At 31.1% G+C, this 27,174-nt stretch overlaps 1 protein-coding gene across 3 annotated transcripts in view; it reads right to left on the bottom strand.

Moving 5' to 3' along the window:
- Positions 1-27,174, bottom strand: part of LOC118181448 (glycerophosphocholine phosphodiesterase GPCPD1-like) — a 59,436-nt gene that overhangs the window by 17,100 nt on the left and 15,162 nt on the right. For all 3 annotated transcript variants that reach the window (XM_085806527.1, XM_085806529.1, XM_085806528.1), the window contains exons 4-14: positions 21,897-21,968; positions 16,965-17,075; positions 10,347-10,497; positions 10,022-10,160; positions 8,012-8,066; positions 7,834-7,926; positions 7,662-7,739; positions 6,033-6,051; positions 2,286-2,431; positions 2,069-2,199; positions 17-152 (exon numbers count right to left, since the gene is read on the bottom strand). In XM_085806527.1, coding sequence (XP_085662653.1) covers positions 17-152; positions 2,069-2,199; positions 2,286-2,431; positions 6,033-6,051; positions 7,662-7,739; positions 7,834-7,926; positions 8,012-8,066; positions 10,022-10,160; positions 10,347-10,497; positions 16,965-17,075; positions 21,897-21,968 — 1,131 coding nt within the window. The remainder of the gene's footprint in view (positions 1-16; positions 153-2,068; positions 2,200-2,285; positions 2,432-6,032; positions 6,052-7,661; positions 7,740-7,833; positions 7,927-8,011; positions 8,067-10,021; positions 10,161-10,346; positions 10,498-16,964; positions 17,076-21,896; positions 21,969-27,174) is intronic.

Here is a 27,174-nt window from a genome sequence, read left to right on the forward strand (position 1 = left end):
TTTAAATTATTCTCACCAAAAGCCCCAAATTAAGAGCAAAATATGTAGCCATGGGTGTGGTTGCAGTCCTTGTGTCAAAATAAGGTGGATATTTATCAGTTTGGCCTTGTGTCAAAAAAAGAAGTGGATATTTATTTTGTTTGAGTCGAATCCTAAACAAGAAAGAATTATTACACAACAGACAATTTTAACATGGAACTGGGAAAAGTAGTTTCATGGCATATATTCAGGAGTCTACAAATCTCAAATACAAGATCACACAGAATTTAAATTAAACCATATAAAATAGTAAAAGTATTTAATAATTCCTAATTTCATGATACAGCTAACTGCAGAGATGCTAATTGCTACAGATTACACAACAGTACTCAAACTATTCACATTGCATAAATGAAAAAGAGTACAGTAAAACATTCTACCTTAACATGATAAAATGTGATGAACAGAGAGTGACACAGAATGAACAGAATTTTTAATGCACTAAAATCAGTGGTGGGTTTTATTTTTTTACAGTGGTTCTTCCTAGAAAAGATTGTGTTGATGGAGAGATTGTTAAAATTGTACTGGAAATACTATGTATTAAACTGCTACCTACTTAATTATTCAGTATAGACTACAAAAAGCAAAAGAGAACAAGTAGATTGTGGAGTAAAGCTTATTTTTGTTGTTATAATTATTAAACTACATATTTTTTTCAATGTATAAGGTGCATAAGATAAATATTTAAAGCCTCAGCCTATAAATTTATTTCAGATAACAATGCAGCAAATAAGTTTTTAAATTATTTGAATCCCACTATTGATAATATAACACTGTACTCTTTCTCTAGAGGTTAAAAAGGGAGGTGTAATAATATTATAAACTATTATTCCCTGATAAATTTGGTATTTATACTATTTAGGTTTATGATTTATTTATATACATATCAAACATGATTTTAAAAATAAACAGAGAAGAAATGAATTGAACAAAAGATTACCTCCAAAAAAAGTATCATGGGGAAGATTTTTATTTTCAGACAATTTAGATAAAAGCATAACTTATTAATAGTGGTGTCATTTTACCATGGGAAGGGAGTGAATCCTGAAATTTTAGGAGCCAAGTTTCACAATTTATGGCCGAGATATAATATTTAAAAATTTTTTATAAGATATACAGCAGCAGCACAAATAAGTAGTGTACAACTGTATGCTGCTTACTTACTCTGAGCTATGGCTTTATAAATCAAGCTGACAGTTCTTTCAGCATTATATTAAAATGAGATTTCCATTTAAATGATATATTTTACACAGAATTCCCCCTTCATTCTATTGCTTGTTAACACATTTTTACATTTAGAAAAGGATTGTCTGGCAAGAGCACTGTTTGTGGATAATGATCATATAATACTACAACTTTGTGTGGCTTAGGAAAATGACCCTTTTCATATTCTAAAAGTTTAGTTTTTCTTATTTTTCAGATGAAAGTTTTTAATTCTAATGAAGAAAAATTTAATTACTTAAGTAAAGAAAATAGTTTTACAATCATAAACAATGCAGAAAAAGTTAAAAATTTGCAGATTATATCTGAAAAAATCTACTGAACTTTAAAAACAAATTTACTGTTCTATTAAAAAATGAATGTTACTGAATGCTGTATGAAATAATAAACTATTAGATAACTGCTTATGACAATCTATCTAATAACTAAAGTTTGAATAAGTCACATTTATGCAAGAATATGATTATAAATAAAAAATATGTTTTTAATTTAAAAATAATTCAGATTACATTTTTCTAATAAATTATGTGGGATATGTGAAAATGTACACACTCTTTGTTCCATACCAAACAATACCTATTTCTCATAAAATGTATGAACACAGAAACAAAAAGTTAATCTAAGCAATATTCTCTGCTCCCTAATAACAGCACTTTAATTTAAATATGCAATGTTTTTGATAATATCAGCATTAGGACCTTCAATAAAATATTTTCATGCTTATCTTATTGGAATCATTCTCAAAGTACAATTCTTTTACAGAAATTTGTAGACCCCCTGCAAATTATTTTCAAATTATTGAACTCACATAGAACATATATCAGGATGAAAACAGGACAGAAGGATGTAACGATTGCCAGCATTTTCTAAAATGTCTTTCAAAATATTATCAATGTAAGTATTCATTTCAAATCTATGGTCCAGTTCCCATGTACCATCCTGAAAACACACAATCAAAATTTAATTTTCACTTTAAACAAATGTATAGTTTAATAAAATTAGACTAAAAAATTCTTTACACGTACATGGTACTGCATGGGACACTTAATTTCTATATTGAAACCAACCCTTGGATCCACAGCTTCTAAAACATGTTTCAAGGTGGGGAATGGTTGATTGTCTTCATAGTCATCTTCATGAAAATCATGAAGTTCATTTCCATGTTTTCCATCTGTAGATCATATATATATTACATAAGGGAGATAAAGTGAGATGAGCCCATAAAGATAAATATGCTTTATTTTTTACGATTTAAAAAATAACAGTATACCAAAATTTACAGATAACACCCAATTTAAAAGAGCATTAAACTTTATTTGATACTTTTCTATAAAATCAGAATAAGTAACAAAGCTTGAATTATTTCATTTTATTATATATCTTCTATGAAAATAAATACATTATTAAATATGCAATAGAGTAATTCTGGTATTAGTATTAAAAATATGATTTAACCTTTTCTTTATGGTGTAGCTTGTCATAAAAATTCACTTTGTTGCAGATAGAAGCATACTGTAACTATACTGCAGTTTTGTCATGGTATGGGAAATTTTAAGATTTTTTTTAATACTTGTTGTATTTTTATGATGGATTTTAAAACCTGTGATCTTTTGGCTGTGATTTAAAACACATAGACAAAATTATCACATAAAAAATGAATAAAATTTTGGTTACATTTTAAGTCAAACTAAAATTAATAAAACCAGTGTTTTTTGTTAATGGGGCACCAGTTGGCAAATGTGCACCCAAGTCCTAAATATGGCAGCTTTTATTATATCACATCATGAATACCTGGGCATGTAACTCCTAGAAAGCACGTCCCCAGATGGTGGATAGAAGAATGCCTCCACTGGTTTTCCCTTGCATGGCAGAACGGAAATAAAACACCTTCCATGGACAAACAGGCATAAATACAACCCTTCAGGCAATGGCACACTCCTTTCTATGATGACTGTTGTCTTCTGTGACTCAAAGGCAGCTCAACAGGCAATTTTGGAATGGAAGCTCCCTAATCACCAATGGGATCCACTTTCATCTTAATGAGCTTCAGAAGTTAGATAAGGTCTGCATTCTCCAACAGTTGCCAGTTTATGTCAACATCACAGGTAATGAGAATGCAGACAAACTGGCAAAAGTGAATTGAAATCTCAATCATAATAATAATGTAAATGTCACCCTCTTGGAAATAAATGCAATGGTCAAATACAGATTGAAGGAACCTTCAATTCCAATAAATTATCAGCCCATAACATCAATGGAGATCAACTTAGAATTAAAACCACAGTCAAACTTACAACTGGCCATCACGAAAGATTGAAAATTGATAGAAAGAGTAGGAAAACCTAAGGATAACTGTGTGGACACAGAACTGACAACTGCACACGTTTTTGATTGTCTGGCCATCATTGCTTTTGTTAAGGTCTTGTTCAAGGGACTGAACCTCTATGATGATAAAATTTTGCTGATTGCCAGGGCAGCCATCTTCACTCATGGCAGTATTTCAATAGGCTTTATCATAGACATGACAACAACAAAACTTGCGTGATGTTTAATAATGTTTAATGTGGTCAAAAGCTAATATGAGTAACTCTTTGATGTTTTTTATGCACGCAAATAGAGCAATCTGTTTTCACTTAAAACAAAATCAGACAGTTGCATAAATTCGGTGCCACAAACAGCTTCGGGACTGCACACATTAAACATTATATATATATACATAAAATATACATGATACAAATTACATGTCTCGTCCCCCCCTCCAAGAAACTTTATGTATCGCTATTGTTGCCGCTACCTAGTTAGATTTCACATCAATATGTATGTTTGGTGTTAAGTGGTGCCCTATTAACAGAATATTACCAAACAATAAATTTAAAAATTTATAAATGTATTTCAAAATCATTGATTTATAAGGCAGGGATTAATATCTGTATACAAGTCAATTTTTTTCGCAAACAATGCATCTTCAACTTGAAAATTTTCTGTACTTCATTTTAGCCCACACACGTTGGTGCGTTTTCTTTCCTTCTCTCTCTTTTTTTTTTTTTCTTTTTTTAAAGATAAAAAAAGAATGATGACTTAACAATTGCCAAAAAAAATATTACATATACATTTTACCTTTCACAATTAGGCATTTATCCCCAAAAAACAATCAATAAATTTATTTAAAATGGGATTTTGTTTCTTTTGTTCGGATACAAATTTTAGGGCAATCTTAAAGCAATCACCAAGAAATAAATTCAAACCAAATGCTCCTTTTGATGATTTTGGGGAAAATACTATATTCCTGCAAATTTTATGGCAGTTACTTTCAACTGAAGAAAAATCCGGCAAATATATATTTCAAACAGAGTTTTAAAACAAAAAAATATCATGATTTACTACTGGAACATAAAATACAAAGAAAAGAATGCATATGAAAATTGCATATTAAATATATGCATATGAAATATTGTGATGTCGCTTGTTAAAAATTTGAACAACTATATGCATGTGGTTGCCTAGTACATGGTTTCTAGAATTTGGCACATTTTTAGAATTTGCGATTCTCAGGTGATTATGCTAATATGTAATGACTGAATTTTAAATGCTTATGAGTAAATTAAGGAAATATGCACTTCCACAATTTGCCATGTATCTTCCCATGGATACCAACTATACTCAGCATTAGTATACAAAATTTACTATTATGAACAGAATGAAGCCTATAAAACAACAGTCTTTAAAAGGTATTGCTTCATAACTACAGTCCCCATCCCCATTATTTAAATTGTATCAATGTACGCCACAAATTGCTCACAGTCACTTATAGTTAGCCTATCGCAAGAAGATAACACTAATTCTTAGCCGAACAAATGTCAGTTAAAAAAAATATTAAGACTGTATTAAATAGACTTGGCAATAAAATAAAAGAACAAATTATCAAAAAGGACATAAATATGTCTACTGTGTGATTAAAAGAGAATGACATTACTTGCTTATTTTTTTAAACTATGAAGAATTTCCTTTCTTTTTTTAACTCTGCATATTTACTTGAACTAAATGTCAAATTTGTATTTTTTCCCCTTTTATGTTTATGAAAGTTTGACTGCATGTTGCAAATATTACAATCAAAATTTTCATTTAATGCTCTGAATTTTTATAATAGTTGAACAAATAATTTGAAGAGTCAAATACTAAACAGTTTATATAATATTAAAATATATTAAAAACCATTATAAACCATCTCCAACTATGCAATAACAAATGTTTTAATCATGTGGTATGCAATCCACTGCTTTAAATTCGTTATTATTTATTTCTTAGCTTGTGTCAATAAGACACTATTTTTTAATTTGAACATGCCACAAAATGGAAAAAAAAAAAAGAAGTGACTTAAACAATTTTAGCGCCACCATCTAAAATAACTAGCTAACTAAAAGTGATAGATTTCATAAGATATGGTTACCAAAAAGATTATTCACTGCAAAATAAAATATATTGTTTCTTTTAGTTATTTCTTTAATAAGACCCTAGTAAATTTTAAAAGTTTAACAGATTAAAAATATAAAACTGCATCAGAAAAAGACAGAAATGTAATAAGAAAATCCTGCTTTTATTATGACATGATAATGATCAAATCATTTAAAGTAAAGAAACATTTAAATAAATTACTTCAACGGAAGAAAAATAAGAAATTAAAATTGAGGATTTATAATTCCCTTCATAAAGGACAAATATTATTTCATCTAATTCAATAAAAAGCAACAAATAAACAATTTTAATTAACTTACCAGAAGCAACAGGACTGAGCTGGAAAAAAGCATTTTACAGAAATTTAACTTCATTATAACCACATAAAGCAAGGCAAAATAAATATGTATTCAAGGGATGAAAAGTCTGATTTTTACATGGTACATATTAATTATTTATATACATATGTGCACACAAATTTGATCATTGTTAAAGTTTGATCTTTGTTAGATATTAATATTAAATAAAATGATTTGGTTTTGTTCTGTTATCAAGGGACCGAATGCAGAAATATATGTAAGCATGAATGTGTGTCTGTGTATATACACATATATGCACATACAATACATTTCTGAATCCTGTCTCGATAACGGAACAGTACAAATGATTCAATGCATTTCGAAAGAAAATGGCAAAATTTTCCCTCTCTCAAGAAGAGAAAGTTTATAAAAGTTACATCTCTAAGAGAAAGTTATTTAAGTTTCTCTCTCTCAAGAGAAAGATTTTCTCTGTCCGCTGTGAAAATCTGATTATTTCACAAAGGAAATGGAATATTCTCTTTTCTTCAGCTGATGGTAATAAATACTCAAACAGTACATTTATGATGATTAAATAAAGGCGTTTATATATAATAATTTACTCTTAAATGGATCTCTTAAGATCTGTCTCTAAAAATGCATAAAACCCTTTTATTTGATATAAAAACAAATAAAAATGTATATTTATTTATGATGAAATTATGCAATATATATGATTAATTTACAACACTTTCCTTTAAAGTTATAAAAAAAATCGCAAAGAAAGCAATGTACATACTTAGGGTAGGGTTAACAATAAAATAACTTGGATTCTAACATTATAAATTATTAAATTTAAAAAATACATGCAAGTAAGGGGACAGAAAACACTTATTATAATTTACCTCAAAGCGAAAAAATAAATAAAAGAAGAAATTTGATTATGCAAGATATAAAACATAACTCAGTCAAATTTTATAAGTTCTATAACAGTACATTGCTGTACTGTTATAGAACTTACAATTTGATTCTGTGTAAAGGGAAACCTACCACTTCAGAATATTTATACATTATCTATAAAATTTAATACACCTAGTTCATTTGAGTTATAAAAGTTTTATTCATTAAATTTTTTGCTTCAAATTATGTTTACAGAATTTATTTATGCAAAATTGGAACATAGGGAAAAAACATACTACAACTGCAATATATTATCCAGAACACAAAGATACAGTGCTTCGGTAGATGCTTGTAAGAAATAACCAGACTGCATGCTACACATCTCAGTGTAATGATCTGCTGCACTTTATTTATAATTATATATTCTATTTATTCATCTCACACATTACAGCAAAAATATTTTAGTTTTGTTCAGGGCTTTCTTTGCGTGCCCATTTCATTACCGAAAATGCATATTAAACAGATATTAAAAATATAAATATTACAAATCTAAAATATTTGCTTTAGTAAAAGTTGGTACTAAATAACTATATCAATGTATAACTATTTAATGCATTTTTCACTTTAAAAAAACCCTTTATATAATTTTAAAGGGCCTCATTCAATTTCTAAATACAAATTTAAATAAAAATGAAAAGAATTGGATAACGAATGCATGATAAAAATATATACTACAACAATAAATACTTTTACCTTCAACATCTGTAACTGCTGAGCAGTAAGATCTTTAACAGCAAGCTGGAGTAACTCATGTTCATGAGGGTTTCTTTTCTACGTGGAAGAAATGAGATTCTTAGTACATATATATGTAATAATATTAGTACATATATAAGCCAGAAAACTAAATATTTCAAATAAAGCTCACCTTTTTCATTGAAATGCAAATATAGTAATCATGATAAATGACAGGAACCATATCTTTGGACAATTGTACATCTAATTCAACCATATCTGCTCCCTGTTGTTATAATACAAACACACAAATGAGAAATTTAAAAAATAAAAAATTAAGGTGAATTTCCAAAGAAAAAAAAATTACTCACATGTTTGGCAGCATAATTAAAAGATGCAACCGTATTTTCTAAAACATTTTCAACTCTAAAAAAGATAAACAATTCATGTATGTGTACCCGAACTAAACTCTACTAGTAAATAAGAGAGTAGAAATTGATATATTTTAATACATAATACAAATAAAGCATAAAAAGTGCACAACAAAATACCAGAAATGATAATGCGGTTAGAGTAGATTTAAGGATGCCCCTTGTATTATCATGAAGTCGGTGTTTCATTTATCGCCAAGTAGTTGTTTCATTTATGGTAACCTGAGTAGTTGAATGTTATGGAAACCCTATTATGACGCAATTGGTTGAGTGATCGCAATTGGTTGAGTGATCGTGGTGAATTTGAATAATGAGAAAAGATTTATAAAGGCTTGTGGTGTGTCTTGGTTATTGGTTAGGAAGTTCATTTCTTGTTTTGTGGTTTAGACGATAAAGTGGCTGAATGTGGTAAAATTAATTTGAAGTTTATGTGCAATTTGGAATGAAAGGGGGTAAAGAGCATTAATTGACCTGGTGTGTAAATGAAGGTTTACTTAGTAGCCATTATAAGTGTCCTGTTTTAGAAGGAAATGCACATGGCCGAACGTTGGAGGATCCAGGCACTATGGAGGCTATTTTTTACTCTTATCTTTGAGAATTTATGTGGTGACACCAGTATACAGATTCTAGTTCATATAATTTTAGGAAGTTTTTGGGTGCTGTTAAGGAATTTTGTTTGACTGAAGACAGAAATTTCTAAATAAGGTAAGTGGATATTTCCTTTGTGTAGTGCTAAGATGATTTTCCTTTTTTATGTTATTTCATTGTTTGATTTAAAATGTAGTTTATTGAGATTATATATTTTTTGTTGGCTGCTCCTTTGACTTTTTAAGTGAAAATAGATCGAAGTGTACTTGGACAAAGTCAAGGGAGTACGCAATGCCAAGTTTATGCAAATCTCCGATTTTTTTAAAGTGAAAATAGGTTGATGTGTACATGGATACAGAGTTCGTGCAATTCTTTGACTTGTTATTTTGGCTTAGTGTAGTGGTGATTTTTGGTGCAAAAATCGCCGCTACACAAAGCCAAAATAACAGGTCAAAGAAATTACACAAACTCAGTATCCATGTACTGCCCCAAATCGCCAATTTTCACCAAGGGGCACCAATAAGTATATTTTTATCTGTACTGCAGAAGTATAACAAAAATAAAAAGCTAAAGATGCCAAACGGTGATATGAGTAAAAAGTCCAAAGGGAATGCAGGCTATATAAAAAGCAGTAACCACACAGGCGCTACTATTAATTATTATCAGATTCCAAAATGGTGTATTTTTAAAAGAATTATATATATAATAATAAATAATACCCAAACAATTATAATCAATATACAAAATGAATTAGAAACTAACAAGTTTTCCACTTGTTTTTTGAGTGCTCTGTTGGTCACATGACACATCCAAGTGTAACTTAGTTTGGGCCATACCTTTTGCAGCATTCTCGTGCTAGTGGTCATCACAACAGGACTGGTGTGCTCTCTTGGCTCTATCAACATTACTGGCAGTGGAGAAATGTAGCTCCAAAGGAAGATGTAGCACAGAATTAAATCAGATGTGATGGTCATTCTACTAAAGGTATAGCCCAAACTTAACTGTCTGTTGGATGTGTGTTGTGAGGCCAAGATGTTGTGGGACATGTTGAACATTCATAGCATGTGAGGATTCAATGCTTTTCATGTATTGATAATTATTGCATGAATGCTTTTAAAAATATAGCATTTAGAAATCTGATGAATCACTCACAGTAGCAGAGTATTCAGGTAAGAAAGTAAAGACCATAAGAAAAATTCAACAATGTAAAACGCAAATAGATTTATACAAAGTTAGGTGATAGATCTCTCTTTTCCTTTGTAATTAAAGTACAATTAAAAAATCCAAGGTCGTTTTAGGGATAAAAAGAGCATACATGAACATCATTATTCAAATGAAAGTGAGCATAAATCTTTCACATACTTATCGTTTCTTCGAGCATTTCCAGCACCTCGATGCCCAACATCCAAGGCCTTTTTGTCCAGTTTTTTCCAATGCTTAGCATATGTTACACTGAGATCACAGACAAAGTCTTTCATGGGACGGACAATTAAATACTCCACTACAGACAACAAACATTTTATATACAATCTGTGAACTAATTTTAAAAAAATTATCCAAAATTTTAAAAATTCTGCACTAGTTTTTCAGCTATAGCTCAATGCATAGTTGAAACATAACTCTAACAACTAAACTGATACAGCTTTCAGAATATTTTTAATATTCATTTTAATTACAGATTACTCACCAGATAACTGCCCTATAGGCTGCTGCCTTTTACCAGATATAGGCATGTTGCATGTACCAGAAGTATCTCTCATATTACTGGGCAGAATGTAACAAAAGCCTATATGTTCTGGAATATCAGACTCGTGCACGTAGAAGTCTACCATATAAGCCTGAAAAAGAATGACTTTATAGTAACTGTTACTTAAAAAGCTAGTTATTATATAGCACAGCAAAAATAAAATACTATACTAAGTAACAGATATTGATTTTAATCAAATGAAATTGATTTAAGATCTCATTTAAAATTCTTTAACAAAAGATATAATTCATACATAAAATTAACAAATTAGTCAGACTATAATGTTATGTTATTAATTGGTATCTAAATATTTTAAATTTATAGCTAATGTGTGCAAAAACTGTGAAGAAAAATAATTTTCTTAGATGATTTAATATAATCAATTACTATTACCGCTACTAGTATTTATTTATTAGGATTATATTAAATAAATATATATATAAAACTATACTAATAGTAATATACAATGATTTAAAACAAGGAAATTACAACTTAAAAGGTAATGGCTTTTCAGGATATTTTCCAAAATATGCTCATATGTTCCCAAAAAATATTTTTATTTAGAATTTTTATTTTTCAAATAAATGCAAATAATTTTGAAATATGGCATTTATATGACATAGAAATAAAGGGAATCACTCATGACATGATCAAGAGTTGCATCAAGAGAACAATGTACTTATCGAATTCTACGTACTAATCGAAAAAAGAATATTTTTTTTAAGTCGAAAAATGTAAATATAATATGAAAAACAAAGAAACAAATTTTGTCAGCATTTAACTCTCGTATCAAAGTTGCCCCAAATGCCCGAGCATTCAGACATCGGCTGGACGCCCGAAACGCCTGAATAACTTCTTACCTAATGCTTTCCCCCATCACGTTACTGCATTACTCATTGCTTTCAGGTGTTGTTAAATGACATGTCAATCATTCTTTTGAAGCTACTAAAAGTAGTTCTATTATTTTAATGCACCTTCTCTTTCCTTTGTTTACTGTCAGTTTTTAGCTTTTGATGCTCGAAGTTGCAATCCCATCCCAAGGGGGAACTTCACACAGGGTGAAAACGTCCAAGAAAGAAGTTCTCGCTTTACTTAAGTAGGTTATTGTTAGCGTTGTAGTATTCAATTTGTCATGGGGGAAGGAAAAGCATTCCAGGAGAAATTCTTAGACACAGGCGTTTTCGATGTTTGGGGAACAGAGATTTTGCCCTCTCTCGATGCGAAAGAGTTAAGTAACTCAAGAAATAACAAACAATTCAAAAATTTACAGAAAGAATTTATTTTTTTTAAACAAAAGATGTCTATAAAATAGGCATAAAATATTTCAGCACATTTTCCCTTGAAACTTCTATGTAGATTTGGGTTTCATCTGGAAGATGTGTATTTTTTTCATGATAGGTGAAAAAAAAAATTTAAAAACCAGAAAAGGGTAAAAACTGAAAGAATGAAAAATGATGCACCCAATGGGGCATTTTATTAGTTCTACAATAAAATGCAAAGTAATTACATAACTTTCTTGAAAACATCAAGTGAGAAACTGGTAGAATACTTTGTTTTATTTACTGATGTTACATTCCATGAAATGTTTTCTGTTTAACATGCTGGCCAATAACAAAATCCTCATTACAATTTAAAATATTGTAAGTTAAATCCTGCTTTGTAGTGGATAATAATGTAAAGAATTTCTGAAACTCCACATGAACTATGTAATACAGTTAAAATTCTGTTAAGCTTTCCTTCAAACTCGGCAGGATTAGATCAAATTCATTCTTTTGACTGATCCATTAAGAACTACAAAAACTGCATGCAACAGCAATATATATATATATATTGTTACAGTATGTTAATGATGATGTAGATTCAGTTTTTAATAATTAACTCAACTCTGCTTTCTATCCTTTTTAAATGTATATCCCAATTTTTCATTTTTATTGCTGTTATGAATAAAAATTCAGTTTCAAAATCTTTTAAATATTACCCAAAGAAGGTTACTACAGTCAGATTAAATGAGGCTAGTTACACATATAAAAAATATTTAAACTGAATAATAATTTAATGGCATTATATATGCATAAAATATAATCATACAAAATAAGTAAAAAAATTAATTTTCCCACTAGAAAAGAAACTTGCTAACCTAACTGAGAATACACTATTTCCAAAATCTTGTTTTGGCCTGATGCCATTATGCTATATGGTAGAAAGGAATACAACACTTCTAAAATTTCACGACGTGTATAACATAGTTGAGACTAAAATTCTATAGGATTAAAGTAAATTTTCTTCTGCTTTGAAGTTATTCCTTCAAAATTATAAAAAAATGCTGCATGCAAAAGCAAAAAATGTTATGTTACACTGTTTTATTGATTATAGACATTCAGTTTTGTAATTTAATTTTGTTTCCTGTTCTTTCTAAATTATGTTATTTTGTTACCTTTTGCTATTGATATGCACTAAAATTGAATTTTGGAATCTATCTCAATTAACAGATACAAAGTAGATTTCACAGCAAGTATATAAAATACACATACATATACAGTCTACTAAAAAGTTATAGCAAGCATACAAATGAGACTAGTTAAATTATATATAATATTAAAACATTTCAATTAGTAATATATCTTTTAGTGGAAGAAACTTGCCAACCCTGTGGACTAATATGGTCTTAAATTTAACTATCACTAGAGATGAAGAAACACTTTTTTGGGACCATTCAAACAGTAAAGTAACAATACATTTTCAATTTAAAAAAAAAAAGCTACATATTTCAAATTCACTTGACACGGTACTATAAACTTATCTGCAGTTGACCACTGAGAAGGAATTTGCCTAGAGTACTCAGAATGCATAACAATTTTAGGGAACTTATCTGCAATTCAGCACCAAGAAGGTTTTTGCCTACAGTACTTGGAGTGCATAATAATTATTGGATCCTAGATTATGGCAATACTCTGACATGCAAATCCCTACTTATGTACAAGTATCTGATTCAAAATGAGCATGGATTACTTATCATTTTTCATACCCTCTTCACTTTCAGATCTCCACACTTTCAAAATTTACCTTTTCCCAAACAGCCTCCATATAAGTCAGGTGTGAATCTCTCACTTAGGAGTAGGAACTAACAGACAAAAGCTTTAATTAGCTGGCCTGCAAAGTTGATTTTGCTTGGCAAGCAGTATAAAGACAAGCAAGTAGGTTCTAGATGCTAATTGGATAATAACTTTGAACTCAGTTCCTAATATATCATTGTCCTGTATGGTTAATGCAATGATCCAATCCTCCAAATTCATTACCCCTATAAATAAATGTGCCCACAGTCTCCCCCAGATAAATTTGAACAGTTAACTTAGAATATCTTTGATATTAGGAGTATGATTCTCCTGCAGTGGTTTTAGATATTGGCAGAACTGGTACAACATGTTCTGAGGTTTTTCAAGAGACAGAATGTATTTCTAAAGAGATGACACAATGCTGCCGAGAAGACCGAGATGATGCTGTGGAATGAACCATGAACAGAGATCTAGAAAACTCTTGAACAATTATACAATGATAATTCTGCAGGGAAAGCAAATTTGAGGGATGCTATAGACTCAGCTGTCAACAAAGAGCTTTATACCTTATAAATATTTTTACAAAACTGACTGAAATCAGAGCAAAAATGCTAGTACTTTATCAAAGCTGCTATATATAATTCTTCCCCCCCCCACACACATCCTGTAATGTCTTATTTAATTTCCTTAAAGGACAAAGCTAAAAAATATGGAATTTAAAAAATAAACACAAAATAAAAAATTCTAACACAATAGATAAGTAGGAAACAAATTATCTACAACTACGTATTACCTAGTTCAAAACTTAGCTTATCCTCTTACAAAATACAGTGAATTAAAGCAGTAATTACAAAAGACAGAAGCGAATATGACAGAAAAAGGTAGATGATCTAATAAATGAAGATAATAGATTTTACATTTCTGCAAATTCTAACAAACAGTTTATCATTGCTTATTACTTTTAAAAAAAATTGCTACTTAAAGTATTTTATAAATACCTACAACTACATAAAAGTTGCAAACAAAAGTATATTATAATACGCATACAGATTCAGGTCATTTAAAAAGAAATATTTGTTTCCTTTACAGAAATGGAAATGGACATCTGTATTCACATGAACCTTCAAAATGCATATCAAATGAAAAAGAAGAGATGTTATAGAGAAATAACAAAATTCTAAATTTAAAAGAATTTTCTTACATTACATGACACTTTTGAATATAAATTTAATAAATATTATATTTTAATAATCCTTGCTGGCCAATAGCAAACTCTTGTATAAGAGACATTTAACAATGAAATAAAATAAATTTCAGGTGAGCATTTTGACATTTGAAGCCTTTTTTTGTCAACCCACAAAAATTCTTAACATTAAAAGTTTATAAGACATACATGCAAAACTCAAAACATTTTTTACTATTATCTTATTCTATTTCCTTTTAAAAGAAAGTTAAAATATAGCTATAAAAGAGAAAAACTTCAAAAATTATTGCCAATAATCAAGATTGTCTAAACCTAAAAGACATTATATACAATCACTGTCATAAAAGTTAATGAATTTACATATATTTTAATGCAGTTATGACTTAAGAAATAAAAAAATTCACACTTGGTTACTTACAACCTTTTACAGAAGTACATAATTTTGAACTTTCTTAATTAAGCATGAGTTTCTTGCATGTTCTTCATAAATAACAAAGTCTAGTTTTCAACAGACATTATACCACTGCAGGTTGCATTTTCTTCTCTTGAAATGCTGGAAACATTAAATCACTAAAAAAGTACAAGTCCTGCCCAATGAAACTTCACTATCCATGGAATGGTCACAAAGAATTAAAATTAAATGAAGAGTTGTGGCACTGAAGGGAGAAGACAGGTTAGTTGATGTGGAGATCTTAAGTTGCTCTGAGTGAATTTTCTTCATTTTCAGCCAAGGGTGCAGTAGGACGTTTATGTCCCGTACACCCCTTGCATAATAAAGCCTGTGAATGACAAATAAAATTCCAAAATATTAAATGATAAATTCTAAAGACGGAAACCTGCTGCTGGGAAGAGAAACCACTTTATTAAAGCTGTTTTATGTGAAGAAAAATTGCAGATATTATTAAAGAATTTTATTTCTGGATACAAGCATTAAGATAAATGGTTATTACACAAAAGAAAAGAGATTTATACACAAATGATTCCACATAAGCAGTCTCATAGGGTTGCAACAATAAAGTTATTTGATCTGAATTGTAAATTTAAAATAAGCAGTAAGTAGGAATTAATGTTATGAAGGTCGTTTCAAATGTATTGTATGAAGTGTCAATGCTATGGAGTTTGTGCGATGACATCAGAATGGTTCTCCCTCTCTCCTCAGTTGTTATAGGAGATGGAGGAAGCAATAGGTGCTGTGATGCAAGATGATCAACAATTGTATATCAGATTTAACATATATATGAAGGAAATGCAAAAAGACTTAGCATGGGACATACAGTAATCATACTGTAAACCAGAATATAGTTTCCCTGACAAGAAGGCTGAAAACAGCAAAAAATATCTGAAATCGTATCAGAAAAAAATTTTTAAAGTCATAAATTTGTCACAATTTGGCTTACATGAAAAGCAATCAGCATGTGAAATAATCTGAAGATGTTACAGGAACTATCAAAATTGGTCTGCATTTTAATTACTTGAATTTTTAAAAAAAGTAATCAGATATGGTTAGATCACAAGAGCCCATAATTAAGGGCAAAAATATGTAAGTACCATTTGGACTGCTTTATTTGAGAAAAAAGAGCAACTCATCCAGGGGCATTAAGATTCATGGTTACTCTATTAACTCTTCACTAGTACAGTTTTCTAGCTAGCAATTCTATTGGAAAATTCTTATGGCAGAGAGCCAGCCGAGGTTGCATTAATGACAATCAAACAGCATAGAAACCAATTCACATGAACGGAATACTATTATTGAAGTACAGGGCTGTTGCTAAAGGAGACATTTTCATGAAACAAATTACTGTGACAGATGAAACATGAGCCATGGAATAAAATCATGTGAAAGAAAAATTTTAAATTAGTTCATGTGAAACAAATAATGATCATTACATACGAGAACTCTGGCATCATCAAGTCAATCAGAATACTGGGGGGGGGGAGACAATTGTCACAGGAACTTCTTCCACACATTTCTTCACATACTATGTAGAAACATACACAGCAACCAATCTGATCTGCTCACACATGCCCTCTCATTTTACATGACAAAGCACAACCATGTACATCAGAGAGGCAGAAAAAATTTAATGCTGAGGTGAATGAGAAAAGTCTCACCATATGCTCTACAGACTTGTTTAGATTTTGAATTCATGAATGAAGCTCAATACAAACAATTTCTAAAACCTGTTTGGGTCTTTCACAAGTAGATTAGGCAAAAATTAGCATACAATACTTTTGAAATGACTCCCACACTTATGCACTGTTTTTACCAGTCAATATAAGGAAAGCATGGTTTATACTTACTATTGTATCCATCTTCAACATTTGTGCCTGAAAAATGACATATTCGGAAGGATCATATATGATACCAAACTGACTTTGTTGGCTGAATTCCCAGCCAGTTTCATTCATTCTCTGAAATAAGAGAAAACATTATATATATATATATATATATATATATATATATATATCAAAGTTGGAAAATTACCCAAAGCATCATGCATACACTATGCAGAATTGTATGTGTCAAGATGAGAAAAACAAAGGTAAAAATGCAGATGCAGATGTTAACCCTATGTTAGCTCAGAATTTTTTTATGCAAACTCATTATTAATTTTTTTAGTATGTACAATACAAAAACTGGTCATATAATTGTAAAGATTAAAAATATGTATATCTAAGTGTAAATAAAAAATTAATAACTCATCATTAATTTCAGAAATCTGCTGGCAATATATACTTCCTTCTAAATTAAAATACTCCAAAATTTATAAATACCTCTAAGTAAAATATGAATCATACAAAGAATTAAACCTATGCAAAAAAGAAACAATATTTTTGTTAATCATTTTGCTTAAGCCTCCTACTGCATTTTATGGAAGAAATTTACTTAAATCTATGAAAAAAGATAATAATTTTGTTTCTTTTTTCCAATATTCATTTTGTAGGATTATGCATAGAATGACAAATCGAGGATATATGTGGAGGGTGTTTACACATTTTTGTAATGATTTTGATTTTCTCCATGAATTTAAATATTAATTTTAAAATACAAACGTGACTGACATCAAATTGGATTAAAGTTTAATCATTATCTGCAGAATTAAAAATATTCTTTTCTTTAAAATGTTACTGAAAAATAAACAATGGATTGAAGGCTCTCTTTTTGCGCTGTCCGAAGAGAAATACTCTTATTCAATTATTAAAAAAAGATGTAAAAAGCACGGTTTTAATATCTCTACATGTAAAATAAGTGACATAACTAATATGAAAGGAAAGAAATGTCAAAGTTTACATCTGACTGGGAAAAAGGAAAAAAATGCATATCCAACAAAGGTACATACAGCTCTTATTAAATCTAATGTTGCATCTCATGTTCTAAGGCAAAATCCAGCCCCCCAAAGAGCTAATGCAAAATCTTTAAATATCTCTTTAGGAAGTGTGAACAACAAAATAAAATTTGATTTAAAGCTAATAAAAAAAAATGATGTTCATTGTTTAACCCCTTTGAGCCGGGTAGCGAAAACGCGAGCTTATCGCGGAGGCCGGCAGTGTCTTACGCGAGCGTCTCTCCAGGGCCGGGGGCTTTTTTGCTACTAAGCCTAAATCCATGAAATTTCCGAAGTATCAAAACATTGTTTAATAATGCTCTATAGAGTATTTAAACGGCTTATGCTTTACAAATATTTATATATATATACTTTAATTACCTTAATTCTTGTTTAAATGCATATTTTACACATTTTATTTTAATTACTCACCATTTTATGACTTTTAACATTATACATCTGAAAACTAAATATATTATTTAAAATTCTCTTTTCGTACGAAAAATTTGAAAACAGGGATCTACACACAGTCCTACGTTACGTTCCTTGCACTCGTAATAACTCATTTGCCGTTTTGGAGGATTTTTCCGGGAATGTGAAAAAACGAAGCACCGTCGTCTCATTTTCTTATCAGTCTCTTCTGAACAAAGTTTTGGAAAATGTCTTTTAGTTAATCTTTCAGAATCAATATCTGAAATATTTTGCATCATTTCTGCTATTTCATGCTCTGTTAAACATTTTCGACGCTTCGACATTGCAACGGTAAAAACAGAAAGAATTCACGTCTCACAAGATCTAATTATTTTCTAAAAACTGAACTGCAAACCGAAATACTCAACACTTTAGCGCATATAAAACTTCTACTTACAATAAACAACTACCATGTGCGAATAAAGTGTGATTTAAAGAGACATCATAAATCACGCCATTCGGAAATATTTAGTTCCTCGTTTGTTTATATAATCAAAAACACATGTATGTGAGTCACGCTTCTCTCATTTCGAGTAGGTCTAATGTACATGTATCTGAAACCATATGGACATACAGTGCCATCTTGTGGCGGAAATTATAGTTTCTAAAAACGTTCTAGGACACTGGCACAAATACGTGACAGTTGGTAGTAAACGGGAAAATGCTCTGGCACGCCAGCATGACGGCCGGGAGGTGAGTGTGTTCGTTGCTGGCACGTAGACGTGATAGTCGGCGCGAAGGGATTAACGCCAAAACATATTTCTCAACGTAAGACTATGTGCAGATTGCCGTATGAAAATTATCTGGCAGGTGAAAAATGGAAACATAACATATAGTTACAACTGATGACTCTTGGATATAATTATCTGAGAGTGCAATAGAAAAAGATCGATTTACTACTCAAAGAGAGGAAAAAAAAGACTTACTATGTTGGTTTAGAGAAAACAAGGAAAGTTTTTCTAAAGGTTTTATGGTTATTACTGAATTTTCCTATAAAGAAGAATTTTAAATAAGTAGAAAAAAATGTCAAAATTAATTTGAATTATTATCAGAAATATGTTTTAACACCCATTTTTAAAGAAGAAATTTCATCTCTTTATCCAAACATTCTACAATGTGTTAAGTTCCATCAAGATAAGGCTCCCAGCCATACCTCTAAATGTACTCCTTTATTTTTTTTGGGGGGGGGCATTAGAAATGAAACCAGAACTGAAGCTATTCTTTTTAAATGCATCTCACACAAGTCCCCTGATGTGTCTCCTATGGATTACTGTGGATATAGACATTTAAAACAAACTCATTAGAAGCGGCATCCCAAAACATTGAATGGACTATGGAAGATTGTGAAAGAGGAGTGAAATAAAATCATCCTCAATGATTTATGAAAAGGACTTTTATCTTGGAAATAGAGAAGTAATATGGTAGTTCAACAAAAGGGCTATCAGATTGAACATATTAGAAAATAAAATTCTAAGGTTCTTTTATATATAAATCTTTGCAAATTCTTTACAAAAATGTGTGAATACTCTCTATATGTCCTATTGAACTATAGTTACTACTAGGAACTTTTTGGTGTACTTTGATTCAGCAAAGCACTACTAGGAACTTTCACTTTACTCGAAGGAGCTTCTGGTACTTTTTGGACTGCTGCCTATATATATCACATAATATACAGGCACTGATGCCTATATATTAGTGCTTTGTTAGAACATTATTGTCCAGGGGATACATGGACACAACACAATATTCAAACTGGCAGAGGGATTAACAATAGATTAAAAGCATGCTAGTGATCCTAAGCAAGCCTTAACCGTACACTAGTTGACTAATTATGAATCTGGCAAGCCAGATTCTGCTGTAGCTTGCAATGTTTCAGCTATTACATATCAGTATAGTTTCATCTCTATTATTAAATAATTAAGAATCTGTATATACATATGTTTGTTCCTCGTATCGTGGAAAAATAGTGACACTAAGAGCCACTAAATTTTGCATACATCTAGTCCTTCATTTGAGCATGTGCATTTAGAAGACCAATTTTTTTTTCTTTTTTAAATTTATGTTTTGCGTGAAGTTAATGAAATTTTGATTAATAAATAAACTCAGCAATTTAAAAGAATGTATTAACACTCAGCAAAGTTCAAGATATTTATGTCCTAAATTTAATCAGAAAACTTACCGATTTAAAACAAAATCCTGCCATCCCTCAAAGCATTAAAATATTTGTGTCCCAAATTTAATGAAGAAACTTAGTGATTTAATAAAAATGTGCTGCTACTGTCCAAAATTAAATATTTTCATGTTCCACTTCTAGGTGTGCTTCAATTCAGCAAAGCATAAACCAACTTTTTTTTTTTTTTTCAAATTTAATGTTTGTTACTGATCAACAAAGTTAAAAGATTTAAAAATAATACACACAGTCCTTCATCTCTATTATTATAAACTGCAAGCTGGACTCACTAAAACCACCATATATTTTTCTTTTTTATAATAACTGTTTTAGGCAGCTAGCTTGTGCAAGCTGCAAAACAGTAATTAAGATAAAATTTGAATTTTTAAGAGAAGAATTTTGCTTTCAAACATATTAGACAGCTTTTCTCCTACATCCATTCATATTGCATATTTAACTAACATTCTGTTAATTATAAGAACAATTATATGGCAATTCAATTTCTGGATTACTTTAAGCAAAGAATCGCTTGTTAGTAATTTCAAATCTAATAATTTTTAAGTTTCTGTACATCCTTATGATTTAACATCAAAATTTACAGTTTGCTGTTCCATATTACTCCTGTATTAATTTTTATTGATTTATTACCACAAAGAAATTTTGTTTTTCTAACAAATTAATGTTATAACTGTAGAGATCATTGACGACCGATGCTGAATTAGAATACCAGCGTGGTGACGTCATCCTAGCTTAGGACAGTGCGGAGCAGACGAGAACCAACAGGAGATATCGTCCAGAAGTGGAGAGTAGCAGATGCAAGTGGATGGCTTGCTTGTCCTCCAAGATTTGTAGGAAACGGAGGGTTTTCTTTGGTGTTTAAGTTCCTTTGATGTTGAAGTTACTTTAACCAAGCTGATCATATTTTTTAAAGCTAACCATGGATGTTACGTGTGAAAAAGACTGAAATGTTCATCATTACATGAATTCTGCGTGAACCGAATATAACCATCACCTACAACATTAATTTTTACTTAACTTACCTTTATTACTTTTATCTATTTCTTATTAGTAAAATAAAAGCATTTAAAATGCAATATCCGTGCTCTTCGTGTGTGTGTTAAAAGTAAACCTTACATAACAAACATGGAATATGACCAATTTGTTTGATATTCCTTTGTTACTAACTGTAACAAAGGAATATCAAACAAGATTCTATACATGATGGCATGAGTAAATATATATTATTATTTGAAAAACTGTACTTACAGCAACTTCAACAACAGGCCAGCTACGAGTTGATCCTTCAGGAGTGGTGCTATCTTCTTCGATGCCCATAACCTATAATAAAGAATTAACTGTTAAAGTATGTACTTCTCTGTTAGTGGGGTGACAGGTGCCAAAGTGCCAAATATGGCAGCCTGTTTAAAGCTGGTATCTAAGCTGTATTAAGTCAAGAATAGCTGTGCAAAGTGTAATGTGCACAATACCAAATTTGAGCAATTCTGAGATTTTTTAAGCAAAAACAGATTGCTCTGTACATACACAGATAAAACAACAGTTCTCCCCATACCGATCTGTTTTAATTTAAAAAAAAATAGAGAATCGCACAAATTTGGAACTGTGAACATTTAACATTATATACGTTATTTTTGTTGTAAAGAATTTTTGTAATACTATATATATGATACATTAATATATCATACAGTACAAAGTCCGAGATCCGGCCTTGTTGGGTCTTCGGCGATTCCAGATTTGGGATTTTTCTGGATATTAGATCTTCAATTTAAATCTAGTAAAACTTCTGTTTTATCATCTTCATTTCTTACCGCTTCTCCACATTTCTTTACAAAATCTATTGACTGAAAAATTTCACCTTTAGCTTGTGATATTTGAAAACCTTCAAATTTGCGGCTATAATCTTCAACATCCTCACCGTGAAATATGGTAAGCTGGCCATAAATTATGCCAAGTGCTTTTTTAAATATTTGGAGATACATCTTCCCATGATCTTGTGATGCTCCACATGGCAGATTTTATGCTAAAATATTAAGAAAATTCTTCAATAATCTTGCCATTATTCATGAAATTTAACATGGATTTTAAAAATGCTACTTTATATTTGCATTTCAGTGTGTGCACTATTCCTATAACCATTGGAACAATTTGGAGGAAAGAATAATATGGATGCATTATCTTTCACTAAAAGTATGAACAGAGCAGTTGTCTACAGTCAGAATAATTTTTGCATCATCAGGTAAACAGACTGAATTCAAATGTTGTCGGGCCTTGGGTGTAAAATGATTTTCAAACCAATCATTCATTAACGCTTGTGTCATCCATGCTTTTTTATTTGCACGATATATAATGCGGAAAATCATTACTCCTTTAAATGCTCGAGGTCGTGTTTTTTCTATTATTAAAAGTTTACACTGGTGCATTAGTGCAGCATTTGAGCATGCTAAATTTGTTAATCATGCTTTGGAATCTTAGATACCAGTTGCAGTCTTTTCTGTAGAGGTTGCCAAGGTATTTTGCGGTACATATTGCCAGAAAAGGCCAGTTGCATAAGCATTGTAAATTTGTTCAGGAGATAACTTTTCACTTGTAATGGGTTTAATGAATTCACCTGCAAACAGTTCAGCACTGAAGCTTCTTCACCTGAAATTTTTAATTGCCTTATACCATGGCCATTTTTAAATTTGGTTAATCAAAACCTATCGAATATGTGCACACAGTTTTTTAATTCATTTTCTTCATGAAATATTTTGGCTTGAGACATTAGCATTAGACCCATCAATGGCACACCCTCTCTGCGATACTGTCTGATCCATTTAATCATCACTTTTAGCATAACGAAAAATTTTTCTGTTATTCATTGCGAGTGTGATGTTGAAATCCACACACACACACACACACACACACACACAAAAAAAAAAAAAAAAAAAAAAAAAGTTCTTTTTTTTTTTTATGTCATATACAGCTGACATTCCAATTCCATACTCCTCGCATAATTTTGAGATGGATATGCCTTTATCCATTTTTTTGCAGCAATTCCACTTTTTGTTTAATGGACAACGAAACATGCTTTTGCTTTGTAGATCCTGTTGCAGCTCCAGAATAGGAAACTCTTTTCAACATAATTGAAAGTTCAAGCTTTAATTTTCATAAAATTTCTATGATAATAACACTGCAAAAAATAATAAGCATGATCAAATTAGAAGATTAAGGAACAGCGTAATCTGTTATATGAAGGTTGATTCAAAAAAAAGTTTACAAGCATTTGAAACGTAATAATTGTGGAGCACATATTTCCACCCAGGGTGGTTGACAGATGGCGCTATTTGTCCTACAGCGGTTCTATGAGTACGTAGCATCAGTATGCAGACACTTAAGAGTGACAGTAATGGCTCAACGTCTAGAAAAGTGGTCTCGCATAGAGGTGCGAGCCGTAATTCGATTCTTATAAGCCAAGAATGTGGCCGCATCTGAAATTCACAGACAAATTGTTGAGGTATACGGGAACAAAGCAATGAGTAGACAACAGCTATCATCTTCAACATCTTCAACGAAATGGTGTTGTTCTTATCAAGTGGGCAGGGAGCATGTGAAAAACTGCAATATGGAAGCGAGCGGCCGTCCAAGTTCTTCAAGGACGGAAATCAACAAGGCACGTGTTGAAGAAATCATTCAAAGGGATCGACGAGTAACCGTGCGTGAGATTGCCTCAGAGTTGGGCCTGAGTTATGGTAACATTCAGCGTATCGTAACCAATGAGTTGTGATATTCCAAAGTTTGTGCCAGCTGGGTTCCACGTGCATTGTCTGCGGAGCATAAGGCCACTCGAATGATGAGCAGCCTCACATTTCTTCAGCGATACCATTCAGACGGCCAGCACTTCATTGATCACATCGTTACTGGTGATGAAACATGGCTTCATCACTTCATTCCCACATCCAAAACCATGGAGGTAGGAAAGGGAAGAGGGGCCAACCCGCGCTAAAAGCGAAGCACTGTTTTGAAGCTTGGGTCACCAGATGGGGTGTTCTTTGTTTACATTCAGAAGCTCGCTTGACAAAATTCTGATAGTATTTCGACACACGACAGTTCCATAGAAATCGAAAAAGGGACACTTTCGCATGAAAGAAACATTCATAGTGTGATGGATAATAGCAATTTGTATAGTTTAGTGACATTTACGCAAAAATCACAACTTGGTTATTTTTTGATAACTAACAAGAGCGATTTTGATTATGAATTTGTTTTATAAAATTCTAAGCTGTTGCACTACAAAAATATAGATTTTAAGAAAAATGTTATGCTTAAAGAATGAAAAATACCTTACGGTACATTTAAACGAAAAATATAGTGAATGCACAGAAATTAAAGATTTGCACATGACTGAAATGAAATATAGGAAATATGTATGGGTATTTATGCATGTGCTTGCAAAAAGCATGTATCTGCCTTTGACAAAATACTTAAACATTCATTAAATTATTTATAAATGTATTTAAAATGAAGAATTTATTCACTTATAAACAACTGTGAAAGTACTGTGAGGAAATCTAATTATTAAATGTATCTAATTTATAATGATTATAAATGTTATCTAAATATATAATAAACTTAATATTGAATTGTAAACATAAATTTAAATCCTGTTGACAAATACGTTATAAAACTATTTTAGCAAGAATTGTTCGTATTGGAAAGCAATCTGTTAAAAGGTATTGTAAAGCAAATGCTATGAGATGCGCACTTAAGAATGTAATAAAGAGTTTTGGAATATGTATTATTGAAATGAAGAGTAAAAAAAAATCTGATAAGTATAATTAAAAGAATTATTCCCCTTACATTTTATAATAACTCAGTTACAAGTTTTAAATAATACTTAAAAAAAAAAAACTTATTTTATTCCCTTTCAGAAATGTTCAGAGAAAGTCAAGTACTATTTAAAGTATTTGGCTAATTCCTAATAATTCTTTAATTTAAAATGAACCGAATAGAGCATTAATTATAAATTGACTTACATTTTTCGATTTAAAAGATGCCTCAGAAGCCAAAAAATCATGTCATATTTAAGAAAGTATTTTAGGAAGAAGCTCTATAATTAGAAAAGAAATAATGCATAATTTTAATATAAATAATACAATAAACTTTGATCTTAATTTTTGTACCTTAACCGAATAAAATCGAATTACCTTAATTTTTTTTTCTAACGTAATTAACAAAAACTTGTGAAAATATTTCATTCAAATTAAACCATTCTGAGAAAACTGTCCTGTGAAAAGTATAGCATTTAATTCCATTCAGAATGAAATGTTGTTTAAAAATATGTTGTTTTCACATACTTAGGACTCTGAAGTGTTGTAGAAAAAGAAAATATATACATTTATATGTATATTTACGACGTAATTACAAAATATTTACATCCGAACGCGTCAAATCCCATAGAACTCAATGGTAAATGACCCAATGTTTTGGTCACCCCGTAGGGATCGCCGGTGCTTCAAAGCAGGGTACGGGAGAAACTTGTTTAGGGTGACTCCATCTTACTTCCTACCTCCATGTCCAAAACAGCCACGATGGAGTGGAAACATGCTGGATCACCAATGAGGAAGAAGGTCACATCCTCTGCCGGTTAAGTGACGGCAACCAATTTCTGGGATACGACTGGTGTTATCATAATTGAGTATTTGGAGCATGGCCATACCATTAAGGCCAATCGTTATTGTGCCACCTTAACGAAATTGCGTAAAGCCATCTGACGCAAACGGCCTGGATTACTGAGCAAAGGCGTCAATTCTTCTGCATTACAATGCCAAGCCCCATACAGCTCGCCAGACTCAGGAATTGCTGCAAAGGTTCAAATGGGAGGTCTGGAATCACCCCCCATATGGCCCCGATTTGGCTCCAAGTGACTATTTCATTTTTCCCGCGTTGAAGCGATACTTATCCGGAACACGGTTCACCTCAGACGATGCAGTGAATACAGCTGCTGAGAAATGGCTCAATGAGCAGGGCCCTGATTACTACCAAGACGGGATAAACAAATTGGTTGAACGTTCTGACAAATGCCTAAACAGGTTTGGCGACTATGTGGAAAAGAAGGCCAGATGTGTCTCTTGATTCCCATTTGTATCTTGTTTCTATTGTTAATAAATACTTTTTCATCTGCCTTGTAAACTTTTTTTTGGATCATGCCCTCGTATATTAACTGAAATTCTTTGACAGCGACTGCTATACATTATTGGCTATGTATCATAAGATTGGTGATGAAAGACAAGTTACTCGATGAAATTTTGTCTTACTTCTATTGCAAGACTTGCTTCTATTGAGACAATTAGGCCTGAACTATATTAGTTTAGTTATTTATTATACCTACGTCTATTTTTTGCACATGCTTCTTGCATTAATCCAAGTCCTGAATAAATAAATTCCCACATATACTTAAGGCTTATCAAGGGGCGACGCTAGATACCTCACCACCTGATGCAGTCTCTACGGGTCTTAAATTCTGCTATGAAGTGCCTCCCTACGTTCT

This window comes from Stegodyphus dumicola, chromosome 12 (genome assembly GCF_044657685.1).
Source record: "Stegodyphus dumicola isolate Sdum_Otavi_A_Nest chromosome 12, ASM4465768v1".
Taxonomy (NCBI): Eukaryota; Metazoa; Arthropoda; class Arachnida; order Araneae; family Eresidae; genus Stegodyphus; species Stegodyphus dumicola.